Source organism: Carcharhinus amblyrhynchos, chromosome 8 (assembly GCF_965287045.1).
Source record: "Carcharhinus amblyrhynchos chromosome 8, sCarAmb.v2.hapA, whole genome shotgun sequence".
Lineage (NCBI taxonomy): Eukaryota > Metazoa > Chordata > Chondrichthyes > Carcharhiniformes > Carcharhinidae > Carcharhinus > Carcharhinus amblyrhynchos.
This window is the reverse complement of record NC_137331.1, coordinates 113,157,769-113,184,488: the sequence shown is the minus strand read 5'-3', so window position 1 is coordinate 113,184,488 and position 26,720 is coordinate 113,157,769. Positions and strand designations below refer to the sequence as shown.

General features: G+C 45.6%; 1 protein-coding gene across 1 annotated transcript in view; it reads left to right on the top strand.

Moving 5' to 3' along the window:
• Positions 1 to 26,720, top strand: part of LOC145346843 (piezo-type mechanosensitive ion channel component 2-like) — an 895,380-nt gene that overhangs the window by 764,960 nt on the left and 103,700 nt on the right. Inside the window, exons 38-41 of the mRNA XM_080194667.1 lie at positions 2,976 to 3,134; positions 5,680 to 5,982; positions 6,070 to 6,328; positions 15,398 to 15,580. Of these exons, the coding sequence (XP_080050793.1) occupies positions 2,976 to 3,134; positions 5,680 to 5,982; positions 6,070 to 6,328; positions 15,398 to 15,580 (904 nt within the window). The remainder of the gene's footprint in view (positions 1 to 2,975; positions 3,135 to 5,679; positions 5,983 to 6,069; positions 6,329 to 15,397; positions 15,581 to 26,720) is intronic.

Sequence of the window (26,720 nt, the reverse complement as noted above, 5' to 3'; positions counted from 1 at the left end):
TACAGCACCTTAGCTAGGTTTTCACACAGCTGGTACCAAGAGGAGGTGGAGGATATCTATTCCAGATGACCGTGGGAGTGACCATTGCCCTGAACTTCCTCGCCAGAGGGTCTTTACAGGTCGCGAGTGGGAACATATGCAGAATATTGCAACCAGGTGCATCCGGGAGGTGACGGATGCCTTGTATGCCTGGGTGTCAGATTTCATCATCTTTCACCTAGATCAAGCCCACCACCCCCTGCCCAGGCAGTAGGATTTTGTGCCCTTGGCAGGTTGCCTCAGCTCCAGGGATAATTAATGGCACCCATGTCACCCTGCGAGCACCGTCGCATCATTGAGTGCCTTTCCTAGAAAGGAAAGTGTTCCAGTCCTTTAACATCCAGCTGGAGTGCAACCACCAGCTGAACATCATGAATATCTGTGTGCGCTACCCTGAGAACATGCATGATGCCTACACCCTGGGACACTCCTGGGCCCTGGTGGGGGGATTGGAAGTAAGGTTCAGCTTCTTTCAGTGCTGTATGGCTCTATGGCCACAATTCACCCAAATTGACATTAGATGTACAGGCCAGTGGAAGCTTAAGTATTCCGAGAAAGCTGACTGCAAAGCATTTGGGCACCATTGCACAGGGTGCCCTGGTATCCTACTGAAGTTGGAGACCTCCTCACTTGCATAGCACTTCCCTTGTATAGAGACCCTCCCCTTACAGAACTCACTCTTTGCATAGCCCCTCCTTGCACAACTCCCCCCCCCAACTCCACCTTGCACAGCAGCCCCTGGAAAAGCCAACCCCCTGCCACTGTGCACACTACCCTTTTGTCATAGCCCTACCTCCACTTAGGCCCCACCATCCACTCAGCCTCCACCTCCTTTGCAGTGTCCCTGGCACACTTATAGTGCCCATCCAGGCACTGCCAGGATGTCAACTGGGCACTGACAGGTGGATACTACCAGGCTGGCACTGTCCAGTCATGCCCCTGACCACCGCAGACTTGAACAGTATTCAAAATGGCCATGGCGCCTGGACCCAGCTACTGCAGAACAGTAGTGATTCTCTCACTGCGCGATGTCTCATCAGTGAGGAGGAAGATTCTGAAAGGTGGGAAGAAGCCACGCGGGAGCAGTTAACTGCTTTTAAGTTAGATTACCTTCACTTAGTAGGCATCACGCCCTTTGTGGTGGCAAAATAGGGTGCAAATCAATTTTTTATCCTCACCCAATATCTTTTCGGCTTGCCACACTGAATGGCTGGCATGGTGAGCCGGTAAGATCATGCCCTATAACTTAACATTCAACCCAGGCAGAAATCCAATATGAACATACAATACAGTGGATGCTGGAAATCTAAACAATTTTGAGCCGATCATTTAGGATTGAGATGAGGAGGTATTACTCACTCAAAGTGTTGTGAATCTTTGGAGATCTCTACCCCAGATGTTTGCAGATGCTCCCTCATTGGATTTGTTTAAGGCTGGGGGAAAGCAATTTTTTGGTCTTTCAGGGAATCAAGGAATAGAGGGAATGGGCAGAACTGCTGATGGATGATTGGAGGTTCCCTTAGAAAGAATTTAACACCTTAGATAGAATTTTGCATGGTCCCACATTACCAGCTTGGTTTTATATGATGGAGGTTGCTTATTAGAAAATCACAAATAAATTTCCCAAGACCTGTCATCCATTAATGTAAAATTGCACACACACAACTTTCAAATAAATTTCACCCTGTCTATGAAGCCCCACCAGTATGGTACTGCCATGGGAAATTACTCCTTTATTCTTCTACAAAATATTCCCTATTTCAATCATTTTACTTTAGAAAACGGTGCAGTTTATTTTCATTCTGTCAGTTAATAATCTATGTTCTTGTGTTTTTTTAATTAAGCTAGTGCTTATTATTTAGCTTAATAATTTTTCTTATGGATCGATGCTAAATAGCTCTTTCATTTCAGAAAACCTCTTTCTGAGCAGAGAGGAACAAAGCACGACATACCCCTGTCTCATTGTATTAGCCTATATATATATTGGTTTATTATATTTGAATTGGTTTTTAATAAGGTATTGGTGGGAGTGGGGGGGTGGTGCCTACAAACCTTTTCAATACTGATCTAAAATATATAGAGCGTTCTCCAATCTCGTTGGCACCATTCCCTCTGCCAGTGCGAACAGAGAATTTGGCACACAGCCAAAACTCCGTTTACTGCAGGAGCATTGGACAATCCCAACCACCGGTGAGTTTGGAGGTTTCTGGTGATGTTTATTATATCCTGCAGTTTTTCATCTCTCAAGAGATACATTTAGGCTGGGATTTTCTGTCCCCACCATTGTGGGACCCTCTGTGAGGGATGCAGCGAGCCAGCCACAGTCCATTGACAATGGGCGGGACCAAAATATTCTGACGGCGGGCAGGGCTGGAAAATTCTGCCCTTGGTTTCTTTGCATTTTTACCATCTAAAATATAAGTCATAGTAATGGCTTAATTATATCTTTTTAGATTTTAGTGTATAATTGAGAATAGCTGATCAGTGAAAGACAATTGCTGCTATATTATTCATTGCTAATACTTTGTTGATTCTTTGAGATTTGCCTGTACATTTAGTTTGACAAATGCTTAAAATATTAAAAATAAAACCCACCTTTTAATTTGACATGGCATTTGAGGAAAGCTGAATAATTTCCCCATTGATGACATTAACAAGCAAATACCAGCTGTTACCTCACTTACTGTTCTTTTTATTAAACATTTATTTTAAGGGAAAGAATCCCTTAAACCTAAGGTAACCAAAGTGAATAATCTTTTCCATGAAACTCCTTTTGTTTAGGTGGACCTTTTCTTCAAATTGTCAGAGGACAATACAGCCCTAAGATATGGGTGCATCAACAGAATCTTGGAGATTCTTTTAAATCTTTTGTGCATGCAGCTGTTTTGGGCACTTTTGTCTAATTTCAATGTCATTTTAATTTTTTGTACTGCTAGCTGCTACACTGAAGCTACCATGCTATACTCACGGCAGTCAACTCTAGATGATATAGATGATATTCCTAAAACAAGTGAGCGTGCTCGGCCTAGGCTTCGTAAAATGTACAGCGTTGATATGTCCTCCTCATCGGTTGAAAGTTGCAGTATAGTGTCAAGGTGCCTTATTCATGCATGCTTAATTTCAAAAATTAATCAAATATATTTATTATATATATAATATATATATATGTTTGCATAATGGATGCTGGCATGATTCCTAGTTTGAAATACAGGTTTCTCCTTTGCAAAATGTCACAAGACTACAAGTTATTCAATGCTGGATAATAAATATAATTTTAGAAAATGGCTATCAGTGATGCTAAAATAATGTGCTCAAACCCTACATCATTCAACTCTACATAAATCTTTCTGTACATGCTACTTAATCTGCTGACTACACTTAGAATTGCAGAGAATTGCATAAGAGTCTAGATTCTATTCAACTGGCTAATGTCAGTGTTCATACAACACATGAGCCCCCTCCTACTCTAATTCCCTCTTCCCAACCTGCCCTCATATTCCTCTATTGCTTTCAACTCAAATATGCATCAAATGTTCCATCAAATACACCAATACTAATTGCTTCAGCCACTTCATGTGGCGATGAGTTCCGCATTCTTGTCTGAAGAATGTCTTCCTGCATTCGTTATTTGATGATATTGACTATCTTATATGTATGCCCTCTGGTCCTAGACTTCCTCAGAAGTTGAACCAATTTCTCCATATCCACAATATGAAACCCTTTCAGTATTTTAAATAGTGTATTGGGTCACCTCTCAATCTCTTTTACAGAGAAAAGACTACCTGCTCAATCTTTCCTGATAGGTGTATCCTCTCAATTCTGGTATCATCTTATATATCCTTTATATCTTCACTTTCTCCAATGTTTTAATGTCCATTAACATTGTGATTAGAACTACACAGAATTTTCTGGCTGTTCATGCCCTGTGCTGCTGTAAGTGAAGACGGAGAATTTGGCACTCAGCTAAATCTCCGTTCACTGAAACAGGACCAGAGAATCCCGCTGGTGTGAACAGTTGGAAAATTCCAGCCGGCAACTCCAAGTGTGGTTGAACAAAATATCCACATGAATGTAACATTTTACCACTTGTCTACATTGTAAACTGTGCATTTGTACCAGCAGATATTTATAGTAAAGATTCTAGAAAATGTTCCATAAAAATATTTAAAACAAGGGTATCTTTTTTAGGCCACTGTAAATGCTTTTAATTATGTGCTGGTTTAGATTGTTTTCTGCAACATCTTAGTTGGTGTGAGAATGTGCATGATTCCAATAACTAATTTCCAAAGATGCTCAAGTATATTGTAGTCTCAGAATAAAATGAATATTAAACAACTTACAATAACATACTTCCCCAACAATGCTTATAATGGATATGTTCTATAAAGACTCTGTGACATGGTGGCACAGTGGTTAGCACTGCTACCTCATAGCACCAGGGACATGGGTTCAATTCTTGGTGTGGGTCACTGTCTGTGTGGAGTTTGCATGTTTTCCCTGTGTCTACATGGATTTCCTCTGGGTGCTCTGATTTCCTCCCACAGTCCAAAAATGTGCAGGTTAGGTGCATTGGCCATGCTAAATTGCCCCTCATTGTCCCAGGATGCATTGGTTAGAGGAATTAGCAGGGTAAATACATAGTGTTATGGGGATAGGGCCTAAGTTGAATTGTTGTCGATGCAGACTCGATGGGCCAAATGGCCTCCTTCTGCACTGTAGGGTTTCTATGATTCTATGACTCCTGCTTGAATAAACACTTGAACAGTTGAACTAGAATCTATAGAATAGTGATTTGCATGCACATTTTCTTGGCCATTTCAGTTTTGGTTTTGTACTATGATAAGATAGTTTTGTACTATGATACAATAGTTACAAGTTTGAGTGAGAGGAAAAGAACTTCTTCCCCTTTCGTTTCTTAAGTAACCAATGTGCACTTTGTAGTTTAACACTAAAGTGTGCAAAAAAGGTAGGTATAAAATTCTGTCTCTGATCTGGTCTGAATTAATTAATCTAAATGAAATTGTGGTGGAGATACTGCAGATGATCGTCGTGCCTTGAGAATGGAGGAAACCAATAAGGGCTCTTTATTCTGCTTGCTGCCTGATCAAAGTGTGTGCATGTTGGGTGAGAACTGATTTGGACCCATTTGTGATGTCTTTCATTATTAAATAACCTGCTGACATGTCAAAAATGGTTGCTTTGGCATGGGACTGGAGGGCTACCAGTTCCAAAGAATTTGTGCAATATGATGAATTGTTCCCTTCCAAGGGAAAAGGAAGAAAAAAAAAATTCCGATGAATAGAGTGCAGCAATTGGATTATAACAATACATGTACAATATTATCTTTACCTTTTTGTTATATTTTCACATTTTAATCACATCAATATTATTTGACACACAAGTTTGGGCCCATGTATAAATAGGTTTGCAATATTGGCATGTGCATGAAACTGGTGCCAAATAAACAAATAATCTTTTCCTAGTCAAAGCTATCAAAATCCATTGCAATTTCATGCTTAAATACTAATGGAAATTTCAAAACTTTTGAATGGGAAAAGGTTAAAAATCTAAAATATTTTTGAAAGGAAAATGATTAAATCCAAACTGAATCTTATAAAAGTGAATGTTTATTTTTCTTAGTGAGCCAACACAATGCACAATGTTGTATTCACGTCAAGGGACCACGGATACAATTGAAGAAGTAGAAGACGAGCAGGATGAAGAAGCAACAATTCCTGTGTGCACAGCAGATATCATGACTGAGGAAGTTCCTCCCTCATATAGCAAAGCTGTTAGCCTTGATCGTATATCCTTTAGTTCAGATTCAGCTGGTGAAAAACACCTCATGGCACTGACCCCAGATAGCAGAATGGATCTACTGGAAGATGATATATTTCCAAACTTGAGCCATGAACTAACAGCCAGTGAACTACTTCTTAACAAGTAAGGTGAAAATTCAGATACATATCTGTTTTTGTTTAATTGAGATAGTACATTTCTTTAATGTGATTCCAATATCTTACATTACAGAATGTTTTATGACGAAGAGTTAGAAGATTCAGAAAACTTTTACAAAGCGCAGCCCCGTGCTCTGCTTCTGTTCTTTGCTCTATATAATACCTTGGTAGCTCGTTCAGAAATGTTATGTTTCTTTGTTATTATACTGAACCACATGGTTTCAGCTTCCATGATTACACTGGTGCTACCTATCCTCATCTTCCTCTGGGCTATGCTATCTGTACCCAGGCCAAGCAAACGCTTCTGGATGACAGCCATTGTGTATACAGAGGTATGTATAATTTTTGGATTTTGATAAACTTAGTTTACAATTATTGTGACTAAGCGTAGCTCTATAATATTGAAAGAACCATGAAAAATTGCCAATTCAATTTACTGAAATGAAAATGTAAAACATAATATAAAGCTTTGAAATATCAAATTAAAGCACAAATGTGTGAGGTTAGAGGCAGGATGGGGGTGGAAAGAGGAATGGAAAATCACCCTAAATGGATGCAGGATGCAGTTGTGGGTGGGGCGGGAGGGAGATCTTACGAAAAATATTCTAGGTCCTGAATGAGCGTGAAAACAGGAGAATGTCACACCGCTTTTATGAGCGACTTAAAAATTGAATTTAGCCTGACTTAGGCAAAAATATCTTTACAAACCAGTTTTGTAGCAGAAGGGGGATTGGACATGGCCTAGAAAGCTGGCTGATAGCAGCAGAGGGCACAGTTGTGCATGCTCAGATCTGTGTGCTCTGAATCTTTCATGAATTGCCACCCCCCCCCCCCCCCCCAGTTCGGCCACATGCCCCTCAGACCCAACCCCTGCAACAGCCAGGGTGCCAGACTGGCAGTGCTGGGGTCCCCAGTGAGCACTACCAGTGTGCCAAATTAGCACTGTGTGCCACGCTGGTAGTGCCAACCTGAGCACTGCCCAAGAGGCACTCCCTTCCCCTGACCTCCCAGGGGGACCTCAATGGCCTCTTGTTCTACTGGTAAGGTCACCACATCTAATCCCTGTTGATGGAGACCATGAGTGATCCTCGCCAGAGCGAACCTTCCTCGCAAGACCACAAATGCAAGTGAGCCCAGACGATTCCGTCCTGGGCTTGCCAAGTCTATTCAAATTATGTTTTAAATATATTTAAATATTGTAATCAACCTCACGCCAGATATCGAGTGCTGCTAAGATCACGAGAGATGAGAAATCAGGCACTGATTCCTGATTCCTTGGCTCTTGTGATCTTACCTGTTCGCCCCATCCATTGGCAGGCAGAGTGCAATGGTAAGATCACTCCCATAGTGTTAATGGTATTAATAAATGCACCTATTGTTTTGGCTTAGTTAGCCTTACTTTTGTCTGATGCAGAATTCCAAATAAAATTCCATGAATTGAATACGTCATCCAGCCTGAAATAGCAGTGTGAATGCATTGGTGAAGATAATACCATTTAATCATCCAAAGATGTGCAGGTTGATTGACCATGTTAAATTGCCCCTTGGATTGTACCTGGATGCGTAAATTCGGGGGATTATTAAGGTAAATACATAAGGTTGCAAGAACTGGGTAGGATTGCTGTCAGTGCAGACTTGATGGGCTGAATGGTCTCCTTCTGCAATGTAGGGCTCTATGATTCTCTGACTGTATCTGCTGTTTGTGCACCCTTGCTGTTGTGCTTTCCTATAAAAGCATATTTGACTATACTTCAAATATAAATCCATTGGTCTCATTTTTAATTCACTAAGGGTGCATAAGGTTATTTGAAGTGGAAGAGTTTTCTTAAATAATTATTTACATGAACCAATTCTATTTTGTCTCTAATAGGCAGAAAGTTCAATGGCCTCATGCATATTTCAAATTGGATGAGGTAGTATCAAAATGTACCTGGACCTGTCAAAACTTCCAAAAACGTTTAAGATATCTGGCCAGATGCAAAATTGAGAAATTACTTTTAAAATTTTCACCCCACACATTTGTTTTAATTTGATATTTCAAAGCTTTGTAAATAAATGCCATTATACTTTCCATTCTCATTTCAGTAAATTGAATAGGTAACTTTTCCATAGTTCTTTCAATATTGTAGATTGAAATCAATATACAAATTATTATTTTAAAGATATTTTGTTCAGAATTTGTTTTGATCAAATTTTCAGAATGTGAGCTTTAACTGTATTTAATGCCATTTTAATAAAACTTCAATAAAAGCTATTGAAATTCACTTTGGCATAAGAATAAGAGCAAAGATGTGATAGATTTGGACAGGGCTACAGTTAGAGTACTCCAAGTTTTAGGTACCTGTTGGAGAAAAACAATTAAAGCCATAGATTGCATATAGTATAGATTAATAAGAATAATATCAGATATAAGAGACCATAATTAAGAGAAGATACTTAAAATGCATTGGAATAGTCAAGGCTAAATGGAAATTTAGTAGTTTTTTTTAAAGTGTAGTTTTATTTAGTCAATTGGTGAATTAGTCACGAGTTCATCAGTGAAAATTGCCACTCCAAGAGTCAGAAATAAATTTAGTAGACAGTTAATTTCACAGTAACCAGATAGAATGCTTTACCAAAAAGAGTAGTTCATAGAACATAGAACATTACAGCGCAGAACAGGCCCTTCGGCCCACGATGTTGCGCCGACCAGTTAAAAAACAATGACCCACTAACCTAAACCAATCCCTTTTCGTCCATAAACCTATCCACGGATCTCTTAAACGCCCCCAAACTAGGTGCATTTACAACCGCAGCAGGCAGGGTATTCCAATCCCTCACCACCCTCTGGGTAAAGAACCTACCCCTGACATCCGTCCTATAACTACCCCCCCTTAATTTAAAGCCATGCCCCCTCGTGCTAGCTTTCTCCATTGGAGGAAAAAGGCTATCACTGTCCACCCTATCTAAACCTCTAATCATCTTATATGTTTCAATAAGATCCCCTCTGAGCCGCCTTCTTTCCAGCGAAAACAACCCCAAATCCCTCAGTCTCTCCTCATAGGACCTCCCCTCCGTACCAGGCAACATCCTGGTAAACCTCCTCTGCACCCTCTCCAAAGCCTCCACATCCTTCCTGTAATGTGGGGACCAGAACTGCACACAGTACTCCAAGTGCGGCCGCACCAGAGTTGTGTACCGTTGCAACATGACGCTGCGACTCCTAAATTCAATCCCCCTACCAATAAACGCCAAGACACCGTATGCCTTCTTAACAACCCTATCTACTTGATTCCCAGCTTTCAGGGATCTATGTACACATACACCTAGATCCCTCTGTTCATCCACACTATTCAAAGTCCTCCCGTTAGCCCTATACTCAACACATCTGTTATTCCTACCAAAGTGAATTACCTCACACTTCTCCGCATTAAACTCCATTCGCCACCTCTCGGCCCAGCTCTGCAACCTGTCCAAGTCTTCCTGCAAACTATGACACCCTTCCTCACAATCTACCACACCTCCGACTTTGGTGTCATCAGCAAATTTACTAATCCACCCAACTATACCCTCATCCAGATCATTAATAAAAATTACAAACAGCAGTGGCCCCAAAACAGATCCCTGAGGCACACCACTCGTAACCGAACTCCATGACGAATATTTACCATCAACCACCACCCTCTGTCTCCTATCTGCTAGCTAATTCCTGATCCAATTTCCTAGATTACCCTCAATCCCATACATCTGCATTTTCTGCAGAAGCCTACCATGGTGAACCTTATCAAACGCCTTACTAAAATCCATATATACCACGTCAACTGCCTTACCCCCATCCACCTCTTTGGTCACTTTCTCAAAAAACTCAATAAGGTTAGTAAGGCACGACCTCCCCGCTACAAAACCATGCTGACTATCTCCAATCAATTCATTACTCTCCAAATAACTATAAATCCTATCCCTAATAATTTTTTCTAAAACCTTGCCCACAACAGAAGTGAGACTCACCGGTCTATAATTCCCGGGGAAGCCTCTGTTCCCCTTCTTAAACAATGGGGCAACATTCGCTAACCTCCAATCTTCCGGTACTATACCAGAGGCCAACGACGACCTGAAGATCAGAGCCAGAGGCTCTGCAATCACTTCTCTTGCCTCCCAGAGAATCCTAGGGTAAATCCCTAGGATTTACTGGTAGAAAAGGTTAAGGCGCATGGGATACGAGGCCAGGTAGCTAGGTGGATTGAGAACTGGTTGGGAAATAGGAGACAGAGGGTAGTTGTGGAGGGTACCTTGTCGGGCTGGAGGCCAGTGACCAGTGGTGTGCCGCAGGGCTCGGTACTGGGACCTCTCCTCTTTGTAGTCTACATAAATGACTTAGAAGAGGGAGTAGGTGGTGTGATCAGCAAGTTTGCTGATGACACCAAGATGGCAGGGTTGGCGGGTACAGAACTGGATTGTCAGGTGATACAACAGGATATAGATAGGTTGGTGCAGTGGGCAGATAGGTGGCAGATGGCATTTAATCCTGACAAATGCGAGGTGATGCATTTTGGAAGGAATAATGCAGAGAGGTGCTATGTGATAAAAGGTAGGCCGATTAGGAGTATAGACGTACAGAGAGACCTGGGAGTGCAGGTTCACAAATCCATGAAGGTTGCGTCACAAGTGGAGAACGTTGTTAGGAAGGCTTATGGGATGTTAGCCTTTATAGGAAGGGGCTTAGAGTATAAAAGCTGCCGTCTAATGCTTCAGTTATACAGAACGTTGGTTAGACCGCATTTGGAGTACTGCGTCCAGTTCTGGTCACCTTATTACCGGAAGGACGTGGAGTCTCTGGAAAGGGTGCAGAGGAGGTTTACCAGGATGTTGCCTGGCATGGGGGGACTGGGTTACGAGGAGAGACTGAAGAGACTGGGGCTATTCTCCTTGGAAAGAAGGAGATTGAGAGGGGACATGATAGAGGTATATAAGATACTGAAGGGAATAGATAGAGTTAATAGTGAGAGACTGCTCCCTAGACTGGGTACGAACACAAGAGGTCATCACTTAAGGGTGAGGGGGGGGAGGTATAATTTGGAGGTAAGAGGAAGGTTCTTTACACAGAGAGTTGTGGGGGTCTGGAATGCGCTACCGAGTAGGGTGGTGGAGGCAGGAACGTTGGACTCGTTTAAGATGCAGTTAGATAGGCACATGAGTGAAACGAGAATGGAGGGATATGGTAGGGGCTATTAAATAGGGTTAAACCTCGGGAGACACCGGAAGGGCAGGCTGTATGATTAATATTTTTTGTCTTTATTCCACAGGTGGAGGTCCACCTCGTGTCAAGCGAGGGGCATGCACACGGCGGGTCGTGCGTGGGCTGCTCTTGGAAGTCCAGGAGTGGCCTAGTACTTCATGTCGGTGTGTGTGCTTGATCCTGGACCGATAGACGGGCTCCACAACAGCTCAGTGACTAGCACTGCTAGCTGTGCAGATACATGGATTTGGGCCTGTGTCTGTGGGAGTTTGCGCATTCTCCCTGTGGTTGCGTGGGTTTCCTCCGGGCGCTCCGGTTTCCTCCCACACCCCAAAGATGTGCTCTTAGGCTAATTGGTTTCCACCAAATTGACACTATTTCTTCCCTGAATCTGACTGAGTAGGGTCCCATTCGTAGACATGCAGGGTAGAATAGGTGTAGGGCGATGCGGCGGCGCGGGCTCGTTGGGCCGAAGGGCCTGTTTCCCATGCTGGGTTGTTCTTTGTCTTTGTTTATCCCATCCGGACCAGGGGACTTATCTATTTTCAATCCCTCAAGAATATCCAGCACATCCTCCTTATCAACTGTAATACTGTCTATTCTACTCCCCTGCAATCCAGTGTCCTCCTCAGCTATATTCTTGTCCCCCTGCATGAACACCGAAGAGAAATATTGGTTCAATGCCTCTCCAATCTCTTCCGGTTCCACACATAACTTCCCTCTGCTGTCTATAACTGGCCCTAATCTTGCCCTAACCAACCTTCTGTTCTTGACATACCTATAGAACGCCTTAGGATTCTCCTTAATCCTATCAGCCAAAGTCTTCTCATGTCCTCTTTTAGCCCTTCTTAACTCACTCTTCAACTCCCTCCTAGCCAATCTAAATCTTTCTAGTACACTACCCGAGGCCTCAAGTCTCATCCGAACATAAGCCTCCTTTTTCTTTTTAACCAACGAATCAACTTTTTTAGTGCACCACGGTCCCCTAGCCCTACCAATTCCTCCTTGCCTGACAGGGACATACCTATCACGGACTCGCAGTAGCTGCTCCTTGAAAAAACTCCACATTTCGGACGTTCCCAGTCCCTGTAATCTCCTAGTCCAACCTATGCTTCCTAATTCTCTCCTAATGGCCTCATAATTACCCTTCCCCCAGCTAAAACTACTGGCCCGAGGTTCATACCTATCCCTTTCCATCACTAAGGTGAACGTAGCCGAATTGTGGTCACTATCACCAAAATGCACACCAACTTCCAAGTCTAGCACCTGGTCTGGCTCATTTCCCAGCACCAAATCCAATATAGCCTCACCTGTAGTTGGCTTATCTACATACTGACTCAAAAAACCCTCCTGCACGCTTTGTACAAAAACTGACCCCTCTAACGAGCTAGAGCTATAGCAATTCCAGTCAATATTAGTAAAGTTAAAGTCCCCCATAACAATTACCCTATTACTTTCACTCCTAACCAGGATCGTCTCCGCAATCCTTTCCTCAACCTCTCTAGAACTTTTAGGAGGTCTATAAAAGACTCCCAACAGGGTGACCTCTCCTCTCCTATTTCTAATCTCCGCCCATACTACCTCAACAGACAAGTCCTCATCAAACTTCCTCTCTGACACTGTGATACAGTCCTTGACCAATAATGCTACCCCTCCCCCCTTCTACCTCCTTCTCTACTCCGACTAAAGCATTTGAACCCCGGGACCTGCAACAACCATTCCTGACCCTGCTCTATCCACGTCTCTGAAATGGCCACAACATCAAAGTCCCAGGTACTGATCCACGCTGCAAGTTCATCCACTTTATTGCGAATACTCCTCGCATTAAAGTATACGCATTTCAAACCCTGCTCCACCCCAGCCCCACGATGCCGTGCATTGCAGTCCCCATCTATGCCCCCCTCACTTTCACCCCCTCTACTCAGGATCCCACCCCCCCTCCGAATCAGTTTAAACCTCCCTGCATAGCCTTTGCAAATTTACCCCCCAGGATATTGGCTCCCCTCTGATTCAGGTGTAGACCATCACTCTTATAGAGGTCCCACCTTCCCCAGAACGAGCCCCAATTGCTCAAGTACCTGAACCCCTCCCTCCTGCACCATCCCCTCAGCCACGAGTTCAAACTTTCCCTCTCTCTATTCCTCTCTAAACTATCCCGTGGCACAGGCGAGAGTCCGGAGATAACCACTCTATCAGACTTGGCCTTTAGTTTCCACCCCAACTCCATAAATCTCTGCATAATACCCCCTTCCCTTAACCTCCCTATGTCATGCGTCCCCACATGAACTATAACTTGGGGTTGATCTCCCTCTCCCCTAAGAGTCCTGAATACCCTTTCCGATACATCCCGGACCCCAGCCCCTGGTAGGCAACACACCAGCCCCGAGTCCCTACCATTACTTCCGACTCAACTATCCGTCCCCTTAACTGTAGAGTCCGCAATCACGAGGCCCAATCTTTTACATCCCCTAACCACCTGAGCTTTCACACTAGGCTCATCCCCAGAGACCTGCTCCCTTCGGTTATCCCCAGTTGATTCCTCCTCAACTGTAGCCTCCAGGACCGAAAACCTATTTTGGAGGGGAACAGCCCCAGAGGATTGTCCCCCCAATTACTTCTTTCCCCTCTTCCTGGCAGTGACCCAAGACTCATTTCGAGGAGTGACTATCTTCTTATAACTCCAATCGATGTCCTCCTCCACCTCCCGAATTATGCGGAGTTCCTCTAATTCCACCTCCAGCTCCTTTACACGCTCCTCCAGAAGCTGCAATCTAACACACTTCCTACAAGTAAAGTCACCTGAAACACTACTAGAGTCCCTCACCACATACATCCCACAGGAGATGCAGCTTACTGCCTGAACTGCCATCCCTGAAACAATTACCAGCAGAAAAATAAAAATATATAAAAAAAAACTTCCCCCACACTTATAATTAGGTTAGAGGAGGTGGGAGGGTGGGATTCTCTACCAGTGTAGAGGATCAGGTATCCTCTCTGCACTAATTTATAGGGTTAGGGGCCCGAGAAAAAAAAACTACAACTACCGGCAAGCGTCCTAGTGACGACTTCCGGTTTCTAACTAATTTTAAAAAAACCGCCGAAACTCGCGACTTTTAAAACTATAAATAAAAAGTTAAACAATATAAACAGAAAAATGTACCTTTTTGCTGCCTCCTCACACGCCCAAAAATCGCTGCCTCTCGATACTGCTCCTCAGGTAGAGATTATTGTTCTTTCAAGAGAAGAAAAAACATTTGAAGTAAAGGAACTTGAGAATAGAGCATGATAGTGAGATTCATTTTACATTGTTGTTGCAAAGAGCCAGCTCAGATGTGTTAGGCTGAATAGCCTCTTTCTGTACCTTCAGCTTCAATGGCTCTATGGAAAACAATCTCATATTCTTTGGGTAATTTAACCATATTTCTGGGAGGCGATTTTCCAACCTCACTGCCCCTGGAAGACACCAGGCATGATGGCCATGCAACGGGGATCAAATCCATTGAAGTCTTTGGGTTGTTGGGGGCATGGTCGGGCAGTGCCCACCAGACACCCCAGCAATGGTCACCAGGCCAGTTGGGCACTGCCAGGGCAGTGCTAAGAGAGTGGGGCGTGGGTGGGGCTATGATGGAGATGCTATGTAGGGAGGCCGTGCAGGGGGTGCTGTGCAAGAGGTTGTGCAAGGATGGAGTGTCAGGGAATCATTCAGGGATGGAGTATTAAGCGGTTATTATAGGGGGCATATTGGGAGTCATGATGGGGGTCACGTCAGGGACTAGGCGGGGGGGACACAGTGAGTGGGCCCCAATGCTCCGATGTTGATGACCCATGTTAGGAAGGGATGGAGGAACATGGATGAGGTGAGGGGTCCTGATGTCCTTAGGGGGAAGGAGAGAGTGCAGTGTGAGATCAGGATGCCTTTGAGAAAAGGCGCCCAAATGCTCTGAAACTGGGCTCACTATTGTTTTCAGGCCCCACTCCTTCCCCAAGTAACTCGCTACTCTCGCAAAAAATGGAACTCTTAACTGTGAATCCTGGAATACAGACTTGTAATCAGTTACTAAAAGAAAATTCTGATCCTTTCCCATACTTCCCAGCATACTAGTTTTTTAAAATTTTCTTGAATAAGGCTAAGTGATGAAACAAATGTGACTGCTCCACAAAACAATGGTGTTTCATCTTCCTACAGGTAACAATTGTGATCAAGTACTTTTTCCAGTTTGGATTTTTCCCATGGAATGAAAATTTGAGTCTCAATCGAGAAAAACCTGAATTTCCCCCAAATATAATTGGTATTGAGAAGAAGGAAGGCTATGTGCATTATGACCTAATACAGCTGCTTGCATTGTTCTTTCACCGATCCATTTTGAAGGTAATAGGCTGTCATTTCCCTTCTTGAAGGAAAGGTATGCTGTCATTCCAGCATCTTTATGCATTATTGTACAGATTGTTGGAATAGTAGATGTACATGTCAACACAACATAATATGTAGAAAAAGTAGGAAGAACACATAGCTGCTGAAGGGTTATAAGTGGAGCATTAACCAATCTATTATCTCAGATTTATCAGCCTACTCTGTAGTTTTAGAATTGTTTGTTCTGATTTCAGCATTTGTAGTTTATGTAAAGCAGGCTTATCCAACCTTATTGTATGATGGGAAGGGGGGAGCACGTTTCAGTCTTTTTCACATGTTGGAGGCTGATGAGCTACTTTCAGGAAAGTAGGGTTTGGCACAACATTAAACCTGAATTTCAAACAAAAAGCTGATGTATGGAAAGAAACAACTTGCTGAGCATAAAAAGTGAAAATAATAAATTAATCATTTAAAAAATAAGTGAGAAATAAAGATGATCATTAGAGTGTTGATGTGTGGAAGCGAGGATTAATGAGAACCCTGAGATTGGAAGTGAGTCAGACATGAACTCTCCTTTTCTTCTCACCCCTCTCTCTCACACACTTTGAACAATTGTTCCAGGGGCCACATATAGGGGTTTTGCCCAAGGGCTGTATAAGCCTGGTGTAAAGGATGCTTTTCCCCAAACCACAAACCCCACATGGAAGTTAAATGCGAGCATGTACGTGTCCACAGATTAATGATAGGTTTCTGCTTTGAACGTAATCAACGATAAATTACTCTACCTGTGATAAATGTTTTCTCTCAGGCTTCCAATCAAATTTATTTGCATTTTGCCAAATGTAAGGACTGGATTTTAGGGAAGTGGTTCAGCCCATATCCTAATGTAAAAGTCAGCCTGCTCACTCTATGCCATTTAGCAGCCATGGGACCATTAATTGTGTTGAAGAGGGCCTTCAACTTGCATCTAGGAGTATGACCTGCCTCCATGAGCAGCTGGCCAATGAAATGGTCAGTAGCTCTCTAGTTTCCGTAAGTAGTCTCGCAACATTGGGTTAAAGTCCAACAAGTTTATTTGGTAGCGTGAGCTTTCAGAGCATCGCTCCTTCATCAGGTGATGAAGGAGGAGCAGGTGACTCACCTGATGAAGGAGCAGCACTCCGAAAGCTCATGCTACCAAATAAACCTGTTGGACTTTAACCTGGTGTTGTGAGTCTACTTACTGTGCCTACCCCAGTTCAATGCCGACAACTCCACACCATGGCTTTCCTAGTCCAGCAGCTCAAGTAGCAACAATGGCCACCGCTGGAATTTCAGCCAGTTCCGAAGAAGTCGAAGTGCAATGGAGCCATATCTTTATGGAGCCAGGTCTTGCCTGGACCAAGCTGGCAGGCCCCAGTGAGGGGGTGCTGAAGGAAGGAAAACAAGGGAGTATGAAGACCTGGAGCAGAATCTCTGTTGAGCATGGGGACCCAAAAAGGTGGCACCCACTTCCTTCCCTTGATGGATCACCAGACTGACTAAGGAAACCCACCAGGCTGGCATGGGCCCTTCTATCATTTTTCAACTTTTTGGACTCAAGGGTGTAATAAAAGGAGAATGAAGCCTAGGCTGGATGCGGAGTTAGGAATTTCAGGGAGAGAGTTGAGTTGATGTTTTGTGGTTTTGAAAGCGTGATTTCTGTGTTAGGTTCATCACAACGTGGAGGCCTCTGGACATTGCTGTCCTCTCATGCCGAAAGTTTGGTTCCTTCTGTCATCCTTCATGCACTGGTCAGCTCCATCTGCATATCCACAGATGGGTATTATTTATTCAACAGGTTGCACCTATTCTGAGGAGGAGGACAGGGAACAAAGAAGGAAGAGGCCTGGTGATCACAGGCATACACTTCTGGCAGAGGCATAAGGACTGGATCACGATGGACAACAGGGAAGACAAGGAACACGCCCCCACAGAAGATGTCATGATCTAGGGTGGTCAGGCAGCATTTAAATTACTTGGACACGATACAAATCCTGTTGAAGTTAATGGCTTTCGTGGGGATCCATGATGAGTGTATACCTGGCCCAAAGATAGCCTTCAATTGTGTGGGTGGACAGCCAATCTCGTGGCTTTCAAGGTCACTGTGGCACTAAGCTTTTATGCTTCCGACCATTCCAGAGTGCAGTGGATGATCTTTGCAGAGTCTTGGGGCCTGATTTTACCATCAAGTTTTGCCTGTTTTCTGGCACAAAAACTTGGTAATGTTGGGCGTGAAGTGAGTACAAAGAACAAAGAAAATTACAGCACAGGAACAGGCCCTTCGGCCCTCCAAATGCACTGACAATGCTGCCTAACTTAACTAAAATCCACTACCCTTCCAGGGACCATAGCCCTCTATTCCCATCCTATTCGTCCCATTTATCAAGACGCCTCTTAAAAGTCACTACTCTATCCACTTCTACTACCTCTCCCCAGCAACGAGTTCCAGGCACCCACTACTCTCTGTGTAAAAAATCTGCCTTTAAACCTTGCCCCTAGCACCTTAAACCTATGCTCCCTAGTAATTGACTCTTCCACCGTGGGGAAAAAGCTTCTGACTATCCACTCTGCCTATGCCTCTCATAATCTTGTAATCTTCTATCAGGTCTCCCCTCAACCTCTGTCACTCCAATGAGAACAAACCAAGTTTCTCCAACATCTCCTCATAGCTAATGCCCTCCATGCCAGGCAACATCCTGGTGAATCTTCATTGTACCCTCTCCAAAGCCTCCACATTCTTCTGGTAGTGTGACAACCGGAATTGAACACTATATTCCAAGTGCGGCCTCACTAAGGTTCTATAAAACTGCAATATGACTTGCCAATTTTTAAATTCAATACCCCAGCCGATTAAGGCAAGCATGCCGTATGCCTTCTTGTCTATCCTCTCCACGTTCATTGCCGTTTTCACTGACCTGTGTATCTGTACACCCAGATCCCTTTGGCTATCAATACTCTTAAGGGTTCTGCCATTTACTCTATATTTCCTATCCGTATTAGACCTTCCAAAATGCATTGTCTCACATTTGTCTGGATTAAACTCCATCTGCCATCTCCATATCCTCTGTATCCTCTGATGGTCCTTATTGCTATCAGCAAATCCACCAATGTTTGTGTCATCCGCAAACTTACTGATCAATCCAGTTACATAGAACGTAGAACATAGAACATTACAGCGCAGAACAGGCCCTTCGGCCCATGATGTTGCGCCAACCAGTTAAAAAACAATGACCCACTAATCTAAACCAATCCCTTTTCGTCCATAAACCTATCCACGGATCTCTTAAACACCCCCAAACTAGGCGCATTTACAACTGCAGCAGGCAGGGCATTCCAATCCCTCACCACCCTCTGGGTAAAGAACCTAACCCTGACATCCGTCCTATAACTACCCCCCCTTAATTTAAAGCCATGCCCCCTCGTGCTAGCTTTCTCCATCCGAGGAAAAAGGCTATCACTATCCACCCTATCTAAACCTCTAATCATCTTATATGTTTCAATAAGATCCCCTCTTAGCCGCCTTCTTTCTAGCGAAAACAACCCCAAATCCCTCAGTCTCTCCTCATAGGACCTCCTCTCCGTACCAGGCAACATCCTGGTAAACCTCCTCTGCACCCTCTCCAAAGCCTCCACATCCTTCCTGTAATGTGGGGACCAGAACTGCACACAGTACTCCAAGTGCGGCTGCACCAGAGTTGTGTACAGTTGCAACATGACGCTGCGACTCCTAAATTCAATCCCCCTACCAATAAACGCCAAGACACCGTATGCCTTCTTAACAACCTTATCTACTTGATTCCCAACTTTCAGGGATCTATGTACACATACACCTAGATCCCTCTGTTCATCCACACTATTCAAAGTCCTCCCGTTAGCCTTATACTCAACACATCTGTTATTCCTACCAAAGTGAATTACCTCACACTTCTCCGCATTAAACTCCATCCGCCACCTCTCGGCCCAGCTCTGCAGCCTGTCTAAGTCTCCCTGCAAACTATGACACCCTTCCTCACAATCTACCACACCTCCGACTTTGGTGTCATCAGCAAATTTACTAATCCACCCAACTGTACCCTCATCCAGATCATTAATAAAAATTACAAACAGCAGTGGCCCCAAAACAGATCCCTGAGGCACACCACTCGTAACCGAACTCCATGACGAATATTTACCATCAACCACCACCCTCTGTCTCCTATCTGCTAGCTAATTCCTGATCCAATTTCGTAGACTACCCTCAATCCCATACATCTGCATTTTCTGCAGAAGCCTACCATGGCGAACCTTATCAAACGCCTTACTAAAATCCATATATACCACATCAACTGCCTTACCCCCATCCACCTCTTTGGTCATTTTCTTCCAAACCACTTGTATATATTACAAACAGCAAAGGTCCCAGCACTGATCCCTGAGGAACACCACTTGTCAGAGCCCTCCTTTCAGAAACATACCCTTCCACTGCTAACCTCTGCCTACTTTGACCGAGCCAGTTTTGTATCCACCTTGCTGGCTCACCTCTGATCCCATGCAACTTCACCTTCTGCATCTGTCTGCCATGAAGAACCTTGTCAAAAGCCTTATTAAAGTCCATGTAAACAACATCCACAGCCCTACCCTCAACAATCATCTTCATCACTTCCTCGAAAAACTCGGTCAAGTTCGTGAGACGCAACCTCCCCTTCACAAAACCAACTAATATGTCTACTTATTTCCAAGTGGGAATAAATCCTGTCTCGAAGAATCCTCTCCAATAATTTACCTACTACTGATGTAAGTCTCACCAGTCTGTACTTACCTGGATTATTCTTGCCACCCTTCTTAAACAAAGGAACACATTGGCTATTCTCCAATCCTCTGGGATCTCCCCTGTAGCCAGTGAGGATACAAGATTTCTCACAAGGCCTCAGCAATTTCCTCCCTTGTCTCTCTCAGTATTCTGGGGTATATCCCATCAGGCCCTGGTGACTTGTCTACCTTAATGTTTCTTAAGAACCTCAATACCTCCTCCCTTTTGATCTCAACATGATTCAAACTATCTACACATCCTTTCCCAGACTCATCATCCACCAAGTCCTTCTTTTTGGTGAATACTGACGCAAAGTCCTCATTTAATACCTCACCCATTTCCTCTGGCTCCACGCATAGATTCCTTCCCTCGTGCACATCCTTCAGCTGGAAGTGAGCTGAGTGCACTAGGACCCAGCAGTACTGCAAGACCCGAGGTCAGTTCTGAGACCTGGGTCCATGCTGCAAATTGGACATTGGAGACCCTGAGTAGTGCGTTTGGAGCCGACCTCCGCACCAGGTCCCTCTGCCAAGGCTCGAAAATGGCCGCAATTGGGAAAGTGTCCGAAACAGGCACCATGGTCATTTAAATGCACTTAAATCAAATTAATGGACTGCATCCCCAACTTTACCAGCACTTCCCCCTTTATCACCATGTTTGCCAATCTGGAATCGGCGCGAAACAGACATGCTCCTAAAAATTCGATTTGGGTACTCTGTCAGTGCGGGGTTAGTGAGGAGGTAAGTGTATAGCCTCCAACGGCTCTCTGCTGCTCATGGGTGTCCTTTTGTTGAAGCCATTTTTTTTCTCGGGTCAGTGACGGGTCTGCAATGTGTGGGGTATGTGCAGGGGCACTGTTGCTCTGTAGGGTCTCTGATGTCTGACTTGCAGCACGGATCCGGGTCTCACCACTGACCTTCGGTCTTGCAGTGCTGCTGGGCCCTAGTGCACTCAGCTCACTTCCAGCTGAAGGATGTGCACAAAGCCCTTACAAATTGCACTGCTGCAATCTCTCAACATTGCAATAAGCTGTGATTGTGGGGAGCATGTGGCTAGGGGAATTGGTGGGGGAGGGACAGGGGCTGTGATTGTTGGAGCATTTGGCTGAGGGAATTGGAGGGGGTGACTGTTGATGTGCTAGAGCAAGCAACGTTTCTTAACCTCTATATGTGGTCCTTGCCATTTCCTTCAATATGTCCGTGCCCCCCGCCCCCAGGAGTCTTTTGTGATGTAACCAATCGATCTTGCTATTCTTTTGGTTGCTGCTGGAGCTGAGGAGCAGGAGTTGTTGGAAGAATTGTGGGCACAGGAGTCCTGGGCCTTACCAATTGCAGGAGTAGAGGGAGGTGACTGCCAGAGGCAGGAGGTTGACCACCATTCACCCAGTGGAGGGGAGTGGGGGGTGGGGGGGGACAGGAGAAGGAGGGAGTAAGAACACTGGCAGTTCCATGCACTAGTGTCAATTGAACAGGTGTTGTATACCGTGTGCTGCCGATGTCTCCAGCTCTGAAAGAAATCTAGGCAACACTGTGCAACCTGTTGCAGGATCTGGCATCTAGAGGCAGTGTGGCACCCACTCTCAGTGGCTGTCAAATTGACAGCTGCTCTGAACTTTTATGCGACTGGCCCCTTCCAGACTCCTAGCGGAGATGTCTGTGGCATCACCCAATCAGCCATGCACACCTGTGTCAAGCAGCACACTGAAGCCCTGTATGCCCGGGCTGGGCTGTACATCAAATTTGACTTGGACCAGGACCATCAGGAAGCCCAAACTGCAGGATTTGCAGCCATTGCGCGGATGCCTACCGTACAGGGGGCCATCGACAGCACACATCATCCTCAAGGCCCCCCTACAGAATCCATGGAGATTCAACAACAGAACAATACTGTCTGAATGTTCAACTCATGTGTGACCATAATGTGAACAATACAAATGCCTGCGCAAGACACCCAGGTACTCTGCACGTCAGCTTCATTGCCAGAAGCTCAAACATCCTGGAGGCATTTGAGGAGGAGCCCAGGCTGCAGGGGTGGCTCGTGGGTGATATGGATTTCCTGTTTGGACATGGTTGATGATGCCTGTGTCTGAGGCAGAGACCTGCTACAATGAGGCCCATGTAGCCACTCAGGTGATAGTGGAGAGGTGCATTGGGCTCCTCAAAATGCAATTCCGGTGCTTGGACTGATCCAGTGGGGCCTTCCAATACAGCCAATGATCTCTTCCTCCATAGTGGTCGTGTGCAGTGCCTTGCACAATCTGTACGGACAAGTGAGCTATTGGAGGAGGAGGGCATGGAGGCTGACCAGCTGGGCATCGCTGGGGATAATGACCAGCAAGAGGAGGAGGAGGAAGTTGAGGAAGAGCATGCTGAATAACACCAACTAGGCGCTTAAGCATCCCTCTGGTGATCATCAATTGAAGAGAATTCCTATTCAAGACAAATCTGAGACAAATTAGTCACAGGTGGGTGGTGAAAAAACATTCAATTGCAATAAAGGTGTTTAAATAAGACATTCCAACATAAAAACTTGTGAACAGAAAATGTTAAAATAGTTAAATATCTTTTTAACTAGTGCAGCCCTTCACCCATTCCATCTCAGTGCCACTACAACTTTCTAATCTTACGTGGCCTACCACTACATCTCAGTGACTCCTCAGAATGTGCATCAGAGGCGGAGGGGGCCAGATGCCTATCATGTTCTATGGCCTGTGATGCAGAGGCCCTGGACCTTGAGGATCCTGGCCTGCTCCAGGTGTCTGGGATGTCTGCCCCTGAGATGCCCCAGTGTCAGGAAGGGGGGCATCAGAAGGTGCAGCCACAGTCACAGTCTCCTGGCTGTAAGGCTCCAGTATAAGCTCAAGGTCTTCCTCCTTTCTTGGTGTTCCTTACGGCCCCTGGGTCACTCCATGGGTCGGCGGTACTTCTGCAGTGAGCCCCAGAAGCTCCGGCATCATCTGGTACTGCCAGTCCTGGAGGACCACCTACGTCCTACCCATGGTGGTCGAGCCCTCTGTGATGGCCACTTGAGTCGGGGACCACCTCTCAATGGCTGCAGTAAGTGCCCTCTGAGATTGGGCCACACTCTGCAACCCCTCTGCGACTGGGCCACGTTCTCAGGAGTTGCTGCCATAGCCTGCTGTGTCTCAGCGCTGTCCCACTGGGTCTCCTGCAAACTCTCGAGCCTCTCAGCCGTGGGCCACAGAATCTTGAGAGGCCTGTTCAGTCCCTCAGCTGTGACCTGCTGTGACTCAGTCATCGCATTGAGCCTGCCACTCATGGTGAGGAGCCCCTGCCACAGGCTTTCCATTGCAGATGTCACCCTTGCAATGTTGGCCTGGGAAGCAAGCAAGATGGGCAGTAGCTGGTCTGCCTGAAAGTCTTTGCACTCCTCTCAACAGCCTCACAATTGGTCCAGGATGGACAGGACTGTGGCTGTCAGTCCCTCCTGCATTCCCTAGTTCTATTGCTGCATCTCCAGCAGCTGAGGGAAAATTGATCTCAGAGGCCCAGCATGTAGCCTGGGGCCAGCTAAGTCCTCGTCTCCAGCAGGCCCACCACACGCCAGAGGTCTCAGACGTTCCCTTCTCCATCCGATTACTTTATCAGATGTGTTGTGTTCACCAGAGGCTGACCCAGAAGCCTCATCACTATCTGAATCCACCAATGTGTCAGTGTCTGGGATGGTGAATTATGAGGTGGAAGCTGATGTCAATATAGTACCACCTTCAGAGGTCCCTTCACCCATATCCTCTGAGGACTCATCCGAGCTGCCTGGACCAGGATGGGCGGGAGCTGCAGCATGGGCAGTACAGTCCAAAAGGTCCCGGGGTGTCCAGATCTGTCCCTGGACATAAAGTTAAATGCAAAGGACGGAAAGGAATCCGGGATGCCAAACATGTGATTCAGACTTCTCCATTGAACATAGAACAAAGCACCAAAAAAATTATATCACAGGAACAGGCCCTTCAGTCATCCAAGCCTGTAGTGACCAGGCTGCTCATCTGATTTGTTATCCCCCTACCCTTCCAGGGACCATTTGCTTCTATTCCCATCCCATTCACATAGCTGTAGAGATGCCTCTTAAAGGTCACTATCATATCTGCATCTGTGAATTCCCCCTCACAATGAGTTCTAGGCACTCACTACCCTCTCTGTGCAAATAAACATGCCTAGTACATCTCCTTTAAACCAAACCTCATGCCCTGGAGAAATTGCCTCAAAGTGAGTGGAGGAAAGACAGGTGCTCACATCTGAACGGCAGCCTGACCACGTTGTCGCTGACAACCCGCATCTCCCCTCCCCTTGACAGCTCCAGCACCCGCTCCTCAAAGGGTGTGTGCACCCAGAGGTCAGGCTCACCACCCCCTGTCTTCACCCTCTCGTAGGTGCTATGGTCAGTCTTCTTCTGTGGAGGCAGAGAAGCTATGAAAAAAAATGATGGCGTGACTCCTGCAGAGTATCACATGGTGGCCCTTAGAAGGCAAGCATAGTGGAGCCTTTGAGAGGATAGGAAGAAGCTGTTTGGGTGTCAGGAGCTGGAAGCATGCAGGATGCTGGCGATGGGAGGATCTGGGGGAAGATGCAAGATGCAGATCAGCACTCACCCTTGCTACGCGGATGAGGTCATTGACCTTTTTCCGGCACTGCTTCACGGTTTGGGGTTGGGTGGGGGGAGGGTGGCAGTGCCCTGGCATTGACTGAGATGGCAACTTTCTCCCAGGCCACATTTCCATCAGCCCGCCCATCCCCCACAAGTCTCTGTCCTCTTGGGGGGGGGGGGTGGAAGAAGGTTTCCCACCTTGCCTCTGCTGCATCCAGTAGACTCCCCAGGTCACCCTTGTTAAATTGGGAGGCTGGTCATGCGCACATCTTGTGCAGGACTGCCTGCCTGTCCATTCTCGAGTTTTTAATAGAGCTACCCCTTGTTAGGGCAGAACAACTGCAGGCAGTTTGGCAGAGCATTCCAGCAAGTTCCGTGCAATTTGTTTGTTAGCATTGAGGGGAAGGCAAGTGAACACTTGCAGGTGTGCTGATGGAGTGGATCAGTGCCTCAATGATAGTGACAGAGGAGAGAGAAGGAGGTGTCAGACAGCCATCAGAGTCCAAAGGAGATGAGAGCCTTGTGAGAGAGGGTCTGGGAGGGGTATCACCCTGCCTGATATCTGTACGGTGGAGGGGGAGGGTGGATCTCTCTGCCTGAGATTGGTGTGGAAGAAGGGAGAGCCCACTGCCACTTTTCCTGAGATCACTGGGGGGATGGAGGGGGGTTTGCTGCTACTCTGCCTGAGATCATTGGAGAGGGGAAGGGGGGATCTGCTGAACTCTGTGAGATCATTGGGGGGAAAGGGGAGTCTTCTGCCACTCTGTGAGATCACTGGGGGAGGAGGGAGGTCCACTGCCACTCTGCCTGAGACCATTGGAAAGGGGATTGGTGGGGGGAAGGAAGGGAAGGGCCTGGGATTGTTCTGGGTGGGGCGATAAAGGGGTCAGTAATGTGGGGGTTGGGCAATGTCTGTGGGGGCCAGAGGAAGGCATTATCCGGTGAAGTGGTAGGGGAGCCGCATTCTATCTTTTTTTTAGTTGAAGCGCTGATCGGAGCTGTAGTGTTTTGGGTGCAATAAGCCCCGCCCACAGGCTTGTGCCGTGCAATTTGGACTCGTTATATTTTTGCAGGCAGAGTGCATAAGGGGGTGCCAGAGAACGGGTCTAAAAGTCGGATCTGAAACACTCCCAGATTCAAGTCTGCCCAGTACTTAGAATCAAAATGGTAAAATAGGGCCCTTTGTATCAGTTGCACAGAGCTTGTCAAGCTGGTGACTGGCTCTGTTCAGGCATATTTGAATATGTATTCATTTTGAGATGGACCAAGCCATACAAGCTGACTGGGCCAGAGTTGTTGCCATTGTAGCTTTCCCTCGCGTCCAGGGTTCCATAGATTGCACCATGGCCATCAAGGCATCAATTAGCCAGTCAGGTGCATTTAAGAACAGGAAGGAATTCTGCTCAATGAATGTTCAGATAATCTGCAACCACAGGACCCAGATTCTGCATGTCTGTGCAAGGTATCCAGGTAGTTCTCACGATGTCTATATACTATGGCACTATGCCACTGTTGGTTAATTGATGACAAGGAGTATCCACAGAAGAGGAGGTTGATGACACCTGTCAGGTGACTGAAGACAGAGGCAGAGGAGAGATACAACTGCCATGTATTCACAAGTGCAGTGGTAGTGAGGAACATTGGGCTGCTGAAGATAAGGTTCTGATGCCTGGACCAATCCGGGCGCGCCCTGCAGTATTCGCCCGAGTGAGTGATACTCATCAAAGTTGCTGCGGTCTTCATAAT